At 37.3% G+C, this 10,043-nt stretch overlaps 1 protein-coding gene across 1 annotated transcript in view; it reads right to left on the bottom strand.

Moving 5' to 3' along the window:
* Positions 1-815: 815 nt before the first annotated feature.
* The window catches only part of LOC122793057, a 1,451,532-nt gene continuing 1,442,304 nt past the window's right edge, over positions 816-10,043 (bottom strand). The window contains exon 10 of the mRNA XM_044060785.1: positions 816-1,039. Within this exon, the coding sequence (XP_043916720.1) occupies positions 816-1,039 (224 nt within the window). The remainder of the gene's footprint in view (positions 1,040-10,043) is intronic.

The raw sequence follows: 10,043 nt of genomic DNA, 5'->3' as shown, positions 1-10,043 counted from the left end.
GGGGACCTGGTGAGCAAGGGAGCAACCAGCCCCAGATTGACTGTGATCTCTGTGTACACTTAAGGGAAATTGTACTTTACTGTGTGTATTAGTTATCCTTTCCTCTCTTCTAGGAGACAACCTCCCTGGTGTTAGTGGTGAGGATTGAGGCTCCTTGGTTGCTGGGCCAGGGCACGGTCGTCACAACTACTACTTCCTTCTACAACAGGGGGAGCATCTTCCCCCTTAGCCTGACCTAGCCTCACTGTATGAATGTTTCTGTGCCTTGAGGATTCTACACTATCATTTTTTCCAGTCCTGGCACCAGTGCACCTACCAGGATTGGCCCTGGGTACCTTTTTATCTTGGGTCTTCTGCACCCAGCTATTTTTTTTGTAAATTTTTAACATATTTCTGTCCATGATACATGCTACACAAAATACAATCTATCTATCAGTGTTGTCTTGGTGAAATTTTGTGAAAAACAGGGTCACCTCGTGAAGGTACTCATACAAGACTTGAGGATGAATTAATACTACTCTCCTTTGCTTGCTGATTTTATCATCTCTCTTTATTTGGACCCCTGTAAATGTTGATATGACAAATACCACAAGGAAATAATAAAAGGTTATGATGTAAGGAGATGTTCAGGAAGAAATTAGTAACAATACTACTTAAGTTTGGTCTTAAATAGAACTTTAGACAGGTAGATTAAAGTGAGGAAAAACAGTTCTGATGAAAAAAATACTAGCATCTGGGTACTGTCCTTTAATGAAATGGCACATTAACATTCTGACCAATATGTTCTTTTACCACACTTAAAGTAACTTGTTTCATTAAATACTAATTCTAAATGAAGCAAAAATGCACATTACCCGTAATCTGCATTCCACGCTTTTTTCTTCATCAAGAAAGCACACACTTCTGCAACACTCTATTGCTTCCTTTTTATATTTATTGTGAATATCCTTCAGTCGTTCAGCCGTTCCACATGGGAGTCTTACATTGCACATTTTAGTTCTATACAATTCTTTCGAATTAAAAAGTGCTTTTTCATTTTCTTTTAGGAACATTTGCAGCATGAAGAAAATGGAAAATGCATTAGTAAAAGAAAAGAAAACAACATAATAAATAATTAATAGAACAATGAAAGAAAACCAAACATTTGTAAATGAACAGTCTGACACATAGAATAGTGTTGTAAAATATGACTCAGAAATTAAAAATAATGCTCACAATGTAAACAACTCCTCAAGATCATCACTGAAAACTAAGTATTTATAAGCTAAATTAAGTCCCTTGACACAAATTTACTTTAACCAGCAAGGATAATAAAAGAAGGTTACGTACTTACCATAACAATAAATCTGGATGAGCAGGCCCTTCCTAGTTAACTGCAAGACTACTACCATGAAACATTAGGCAGCTCAGCGCTTAAAACTTTCCCAGATTACTCATCCCACCCTTCATCCATAATGCTCTGCCTGAAGCCATTCCTCTTCAGATCTCTGGTTATGTCACATAAATAGGATAAGTCACTAAAATAGGCCTCCTGACTAACTCAGAAATTGGGGAGGGGGTATGTTATTTAGGATGTAACTGCTAACCTAGACCTTTTGGTATACTAAGTCCATACATAACTTTTGCATCTAGCATGTGGAAGTCCATCCTTGTTATCCTTAGGACAGTCCCAAGCAGATCTTCTTAGATGGCTCTTTTATGGGAATACACCTATTGTGACTGTGACAACATAGGAAGACCTAGATCTAGAGATCAGACCCAGCTTACAGAATCTTGCAAATGTATTCTGCAAAGCCCAGACAACTGCTGCATAAATATCATTCATAGCTACATTATGAAAGAAGGCTTGGGAAGAAGCTACTGTTTCAGAGAAGGGGCCCTTTTTTTAGAGACAAAGGCTTAGTATAAAACTATGTGATGCACTCAATCAACCTCTTAGTAAAAGAAACCTTAGACACTTTACAACCAAGTTTTATTACAGGACAGTAAGGACAACTGATAATCTTTTCTGAATGATTTTTTTTGTTCCTTTCCAGATTACCCTTGCAGCACTGCTATCCAGTGCCCCATATCCATGCTGGCTCTACCAGCACCTAACTCCCCCAGATTTACTTCACATCCTGCTTGGGCCTGTCATGGGACCTAAGGGCAACATGGGAGTCTCAGCCATCCACACTCCACTTGGGAGAGGAGGGATTTTTTATTAATTTGCCTTCCTCACTTTACCTTGCCTCCTTCCCTTCATTTTCTGACCACATCTGATGGGTACTCTGCTCACTGGACCACACATTCTCTTAAGAACAATCAGTGGCAGATGCCTTCCCTCCCAAGATAGACCAACCCATCCCTCCCTGCTAGCACCTTATATGCCCATGACTCTAACTTAACTCAGGTTGTCCAGACCACGGTTAGGGCTTTATCCTTCTACACCATGGCACTGGCTGTTGAATAATTTAGTTTTTTTTTTTCAATAAACATCTTTATTAAATGATCACATATGGCATAGGCAAGCGTACATTTATATAAATGAAAAATAAGCACTGACACCACTTTAGTTGCAAACGTTATGCATCACAGACACCACTGAAACAACTATAGTTGCAAACATTATACATCTCTTATAATATGCCCAGTCATTGTCAGTTAAGCATTACATGGCTCATTCAAATTCTACCTCTTAAAACTTGTTCCTTCTCTGTATATAGTGTTCCCACAATTCCCATTTTTTTCTATGTAATTTGCTTCGTCCCTTTTCTAAAGATCCCATTTCCAGTTGTTTTATCTCTGCTAATATATTCACTACTTTTATTAAAGTTGGTCTAAACTTTGATTTCTGTTTTCTAGTAATTGCTTTTTTGGTAGCCATCATAACAAGACTTAGAAAGGGTTTACTATGTCAAGGCAATTCTGATTCTGTGTTACAGTTCAAAAAAAATCATCTTCCTGGTCAGTCCAATCTGATCACCCAGCATCTCTGACCAAGCGGTCCGCAGGGAATCCCTAAAATCTGCCAGCTCATTACACCCCCAAAAAATATGTTCCCAGTTACCTCTTTCTTGCCCATCACACTTCCCAGATTTGCTATCCACCTGAGGAAAAATTATTGGAGTCTACTTGGGGTATAAAAATACCTATGTAAACACTTCAGGCAAAGATTCTAAATCTTCCAGACTTTGTTGCATATTTGGGAGACATACATATACCCCCCCATTGTCTCTTTGTGAATTGCTTATCCAATCTCTCTTCCCAATCCTTTCTAAGCTCCTCTAATTTATTCTTATAATTATCATGCAATATTTTATATGCTCTACTAATTATTCCTTTTGTAATGGCAGCTTCTGTTCTAGATTCTATTAAAAACTCCACCAGTGCTGGTCTTTCATTTAGGACCCACCCCCACCCCCATTTCTTTCTCTTTGCCTATACTTTGATATCAATCCTTGATAGGGAAGGCAATCTCTAACATGTAGTCCAAATAAATTCTTGGCCCCTTCCCATCCTATTACCTTTCCCTTTCTAGTTATTTGCTCCGAGTACCTTGACTTCTTTGCCAGGTTTCTCCAATAAATTCCATCCCCCTCTTACCTATTATCTATATCCCTATCAGTAGAATCTCTTTTCTCTATTCCCACACTGGTTTAGTTCTTATTATACTCACTGCTACTTTATGAATATAATACTCTGTATGATTTTTTAGTTTTTCTCCTTAAGAGTCTGCATCCAAAATCCCAGTCTCTCCTTATTTCTTGAGCTTCCCCCCTGTATCATCATCATTCCTTTCCACTTTGAATTATAGTTTGAGTGTTCTGCTTGTGCTAAGTATAAGACCCTTAATTGTGTTGCTCTAAAATACCCCTCTCAAATTGGTTAATCTTAGTCCTGAATAATTTAGTTTTATGCACATAGAACATAAGTTGCCTATGAACATCCATGCAGTGTAATAAACAGTCTTCTTCTACAGAGAAAAAACTGATAGATTCTTGTTAGATTCTATGAAATGAAAAAACTAAATGTGCATAAACTTTCTGCACAAAATTCATAAACAGTGGAATCACAGTGTCCGGACAGCATGCAGCAGAACTGTGTACAAAAATCTTTAAGTAGTTCATAGACATTGTTATACAACTGGGTAAGAACCTTGTACACAGTCTCATCCCAATGTCTAGACATATTACTCTGTGTATGGAGTGTACATGCAAATGATCTTCCTTGTAGGATCATATGTGATTAACAGACATAAAATCAGCTGCATATGGACTGGACTCAACAAAGTAACATAATTTCCTCTTCCCTGCTGATTTGTTGCTCTGTTACTACTAGAGAGGCGCAGTATACAGCACTGAATTAAAAAACAAAAACATTCCTCTGTTTGACAGGAAAAACAAATGGCAGCAGAGTTCCTTGTGGTGCAGGCAAAACTACAAGTGCACCTTCTCCAACCTCACAAAGGGACACTGTGCAGCTCCAACCAAAGGGAACTTCCACAACATCAGATCCCCTCATTACTAATAATATGACACTGACCCTAGTTCTACCATCAGGCCCGACCACTGAACTTTTTTATGACTCACACTTAAGGATGACGGCAGAGCACAGCACAGCAAAGAAGAGAGGCATAGTAAGGTACAATATATCTTCTACAGTAGCCATTTAGCAGTAGTGCTTGGAAAGGTGCATTGCACTTTACTCTGAAAACTGTTCTCTGCTAGACTGCTTAGCACTGTTATGGTACATAGAGTTTCCAGTGCACATAATACACTAGTACACCATTCACTAAAGCTGACAGTCTTCTGCATGTAGCTATTCATTACTGTGATCCAAGTCTATGAAGTGCAGCACTGAACTGTGACATGCTAGATATAATGCTCAGAATGCAGTTATGCCACTGCACACTATGTCTATGAATACCCCAAAATGTCTTTATAAACACAAGGTAACGAGGCTGCATAAATAAACTTAAAAATTACTGCAGTAAATGTAATAGTGAACAGAGATTTTTTTAGGGCCTTTTAACTCTGCCATGCAAGCTGGTTCAAAAGGAGAAAAGTTGGTACAAAACACAAATTCCATTGTGGAAAAGGATCACTGAATAGGAGTCTTACAAGGAAGGTACCTTTGAGAAAGGCCTAGCATTATGGCAAAGGTGATACAATCATGGAATCTGGGCTTTCATCAAAATTAGAAACAGCAGTGAAGGTGACCTTAACAGTAGAAAAGCTGAGACCTGTGTCAATAATTTGTGATAGGAAGTTCAAAACTGAACAGGAAAAGTGTAAGGATCTAGGTCGACGTATGGTTAAGCCCAAATAGAGAAATAAGTCTGCTTGCCTTTTTCAAAAAAAAAAAAAAAAAATCATGAACAGTAAAAATAAAAGCAAAGGCATGAAATACCTAACAAATTCATTCACAACTACATAAAATGAGAAATATTCTGAAAGTACAGATGTGTAAGTAAATTTACCATAACAGTGGATGTTCGAATGATCACTGCTGCAGTAGCCACTAAGCTATATGAATTATATCCTGCAGAGGATATAACAGCCAGGCAGCTTCCAAAGCTTCAGTGCACCATCCACCAGAGCAAAGCCATCAGTTACCTCAAGCTGAGATGACTAAAAGACAAATTTGAGCCTCAAGCCCTTCACAGCAGTCATACCAAATGACAGAGGAAAGCCAAGTTTACCTTTCAACTGTCCAGATTTTAGCCAAGCGTCATGCTTTTTGCCTCTTATAAGGATCAGCGTCACTAATTAATATTAAGTAATGACAGGCATTTGAGTTTCAGACTTCATATTCTCCAGAAACCATATAATAATGTAAAATGTATCACTCTAGCAACTTTTTAAGTTGATAGGAGTAATATTTAAAATCTGTCCCTATTTTTGGGCCTTTGTCTTCCCATTATTTTGGCTTTATCCAGACTTCTTGCACTGAGAGGTTGAGACATGAGGCTAAAACTGGAGTCGACAATGCTAGGAAAAGAAAAAGAAACAAGTTCATACTATGGCATAACATAATACAAAAAGCAAGGGGGTGGAGGGAGGAAGTGGCTAATACAGCAGTGATTATTCAAACATCTATTCTTATGGCAAGTTTACTTATACAGCTGTACTATGTTCATTATGTTGACCACTGCTGCAGTAACCAGCTTAAAAAGAATGGGACTGGGAAGCAGACACAAAACGGTTCAGGAGTCCCTGGAGAATGGTCCTAGCAAAGCCTGTCCTAGACCTGGAGAAGGAATCTAGTTTATATTGGTTTGTAAACGTATGCACAGAGGGTCAAGTTGCCACTTCTAAAATACTTCTAGAATCCGACCATTTCCAAAAAGCCATAGATGAAGCAAAATCCCTGGTAAAAATGTGCCTTGACCCTGCCTGGAATAGTTTTGTTATGGTGGAAATAATAAAAGATAATAGTATGAGACAACCATTTAGAAATAGCCTGCTTTGACCCAGATTGTTCATTATTTGTACCAACATAAAAAGAATAACTGATTTGAAGTTCTGAAAGATTTTGTTCTGTCAAGATAGTACCCTACCAATCTGTGGACATCCAAAGTATGAAGAATCTTTTCTCCCTCACTTTTAGGTTCTGGAAAGAAAACATGGAGATGGATAGTTTGGGTTAAAGTAAACTCAGGTACCACTTCAGGCATAAAAGAAGGATTAGTTCTTAAAGAAACCTCTTTTTTTTGTGGAAAATTAGACAAAAATGACCCACTATAAGAGCTTGCAACTCATATACTCTTCAAGTAGAGGTCAGAACAATTAGACTATTCAAAAACTTCAAGTCGGCCTGGTGAGCTAGTTTAAACAGAGCATGAGTTAGTGTTTCTAATTTAAAATTAAGATTCCAAGGAGAAGCCACTTGTTTCTGCTTCAAACAGAGTAAAAGTTACTTTTTCTAATCCATAATTGATTCCAAGGAGAAGACACCCGTTTATGAGGAAGCTTCTTATGTAAAACCCTTTCAAAAACATTTTTACATGAGACTGCATTGAAAGAGGGTAATCCTGCAACTGTTCATCAAAAAGCAGTTCAACATCTACCTTTGGTATAAGACAAGGATTAAAGTAATCTAAAGGAAAAAAAAACATAAATAAAATGTGCACAGAGCTGATTACACTGAAGGAATACACCAACTCAAATAACAGATGGCTGGAAAAAATAGAAGAAGCTTTAAACAGATATTCATATAACCTGACAAAGCTGCAAAACTCAGAAGTCAATGTGAAGAAAAGGCTGTCTGAGTATCAGACTGCTCAAGAACATATGTTTCAAAAAAATGATACAATTAAAGGACAGAGAGCATGGAGGATAAACCTGAAATTTCTGCTGTACCAGAGAAGCTAGAAGGATCAGACTGTATAATTTTATGAAGGCACAAATTTATTTATTTATTGACATTTGATTACTGAGAAAGTCCAACTGGGTAGAAGCCTACTTTCAGTGAAGACCTGGGGAGAAAAGCTCCAAATTATTACAAAAACATTTAAGAAGAATAATTTACAATCTTCAAAAATAAATTAAAAACAGCTGCAATTTAAATAATAACAAATTCAACATAATATAAAAACATTGGTTTTTTATGAAGCCTAGCGGTTAGTGAGGATGGGAGTGCCATAGAGAAGTATGGGGAGGAGAGAAGTAGTGACAAGTGTAGTTTTAGTTGCATCAGAGAGAACGTTTTTGGCTTTAGTTCTTTATGAGTTTTTTTATGCAATTTAGTATATGCAGGCCAAATGTAATAGTATCATCCACTATCACCCTTAAAAATTTGCTATGAGAAGTGACTTCAATGGTTGTATTATCAAGAGTGAGGAATTTACATCTTGTTTTTTTCATGAGAAAAGGATTTGGGTAAAAAAAAAAAATAGTAGTTTGGTCTTTTTTGGGTTGAGCATGAGTTTAATGTTATGAAGCTATGTTTCAGTGGCTGTTAATGCTTCCTGAGTAATTTTTTGTTTGGAGATGCACCATGTTGTCAGATGTACAAATGACAGTGGAATCATCTGCATATTGTATTAGAGTGGCCTGTTGTGAGGATGTATACAGGGTGTTGGTGAAAATGTTAAAGAGAAGATGTGGTACACTGGTGGTGACTGGGAGGTAAGGAGAGAGCGTGGAGTACCACTTTAATGACTGATACCTATTGGACAGGTAGCTTTTGAACCACAGAAGGGTAGGCTGAGAGAGACCTAGTGAGGACATATGACGTAGAAGTTTGCTGTGACAAACTGTGTTGCAGGGTTTAGACAAGTCTAGAAATAAGGAAGAGATTAGTTTGCCACTATCTGTAGCTTTATTGACAGTATGTATATATGTTAGAAGTGCAGTGTTTTTACCATAGGAAGGTTGGAACCCATATTGTGCAGGGGATAGTCTAGCAATTGTTTTTGAATACATTTTCCAAGTATTTTGGCAAGGGGAGATAAAATTGCTATACGTCTAAAGTTATTACTGTCTGCTGAATTTCCTCCTTTGTGAAAACGGATAACGTGAATTTTTCAAAAAAGAGGGAATGTGGGATTCCTGGATTAAACTATTTATAAGGACGGAGACAGGATAAGCAATGCTATTGGCTGCTATTTTTAGGTACTTCCTTGGAAAGTCATCACCTGAAGAAGAGCACATTTTAAGTTTAAGAGCAGTTTTATATAGGATATGGGCACAGGTTTGAAAGTGAAATTAGATGTGGGGGTATGTGGCTTTTGGGTAGGGTTGAGCTAAGATGTTGAGGAGCCCTTGGTTAAAGTTGCCATATTAACTATAAAATAAGAGTTGAACGGTATTACAGTTTTGAGTAGGGAGTTATTAAGATCGGGTTTTAGGCTGAATTTTTGGCCAGGATGTAAAATTTCTTTAATGGATGCCCATAGTTTTTTAGGGTTGTGTTTAGTATTATTATTAAAGTTATTATAGTATTTTTTTTGTCTTTGTTTATTTGCTTTTTACTACGATTTGAAACATTCTGAAGTTTTCAAGATAATGAGGTGTTTTATGTTTATGCCATTCTTTCCACACATTTTCTCTATCCTGCATTAGCATTCTACTCTTTTTGCCTAGCCAAACTCCATTATTTGTTTTTGGTCTCTTCCTTCTAGGAGGTGCAAGGCTATTTAGGATAATTAGAAAAGTTGTATTAAATTAATTTAGAACATCGTATAAGGGAGGAGTTTTAGGAAGTGCCAGTTAATAGATGATAATGTAGTAATGAACATTTCTAGGTTAAACTTGGAAAGGTTGTTTGACATTTTATAAAAATGCTTTTTAACTGGATGTGTGAGATGTCTGGTCGTATACATTGGGAGATGATCACTGAGAGAGTCTGACATTGTACCTGTGGTGGAGTATTTGCTAGGATTTGATACTAGGATCCAGTCTAGTATGGAATTTGATGTCTTGCTATAATGTGTGGGGCTATTAATTAGTTGTGTGGAACCATATAAGTTCATGTTAGTTGTAGGGGAGTTAGAGTTTATGTCCAACTAATTGACATTCACATCACCTAGAAGTATTTTTTCTTGTAGAAATGCTGTGGATATCCAACCCAGGATATCTTTCAGCACAGCTATACAATTGCCAGGTGGGATGTAAAGGACAGCAATACATATTAGTTTATAAATGTTTATTTTTGAGGAAAGCAATAAGAAGCTCTGCTGAACTGAATTTTGGTATTGGTTTGCTGTAAGGGAAATGTGACAGGTATTGGGAAATATTAAAGCAATACCACCACCTTTCCTCTTTATATGGTCATTGCAGATTATATTTTGGCCAGGAAGTATAACTTCTGAGTCGTTTATGCTGAGTTTAAACCAAGTTTCAGCTACAGTGTGTACATCAGGCTTATGTTGGGTAATCCAAGCATGTAGTTCAGCAGTTTTATTTCTTATGCTTCTAACATTTTCTGCAGCAAAAATGAGATCATCATGGTTGGGGATTGGTTGTTGTTTGGTCAGAAAAGTGTGGAGGAGAGAATTATTTTTGTGTTCACTGCGACAGGTGGGGCCAGCGTTACAGTGTATGCCTCCTTCTAGAAGT

This window comes from Protopterus annectens, chromosome 1.part0, assembly GCF_019279795.1.
Source record: "Protopterus annectens isolate FY-2018-M chromosome 1.part0, PAN1.0, whole genome shotgun sequence".
In the NCBI taxonomy this organism is placed as follows: Eukaryota; Metazoa; Chordata; order Ceratodontiformes; family Protopteridae; genus Protopterus; species Protopterus annectens.
Note: the sequence above shows the minus strand (reverse complement) of the source record. Positions and strands in the feature narration are given on the sequence as shown.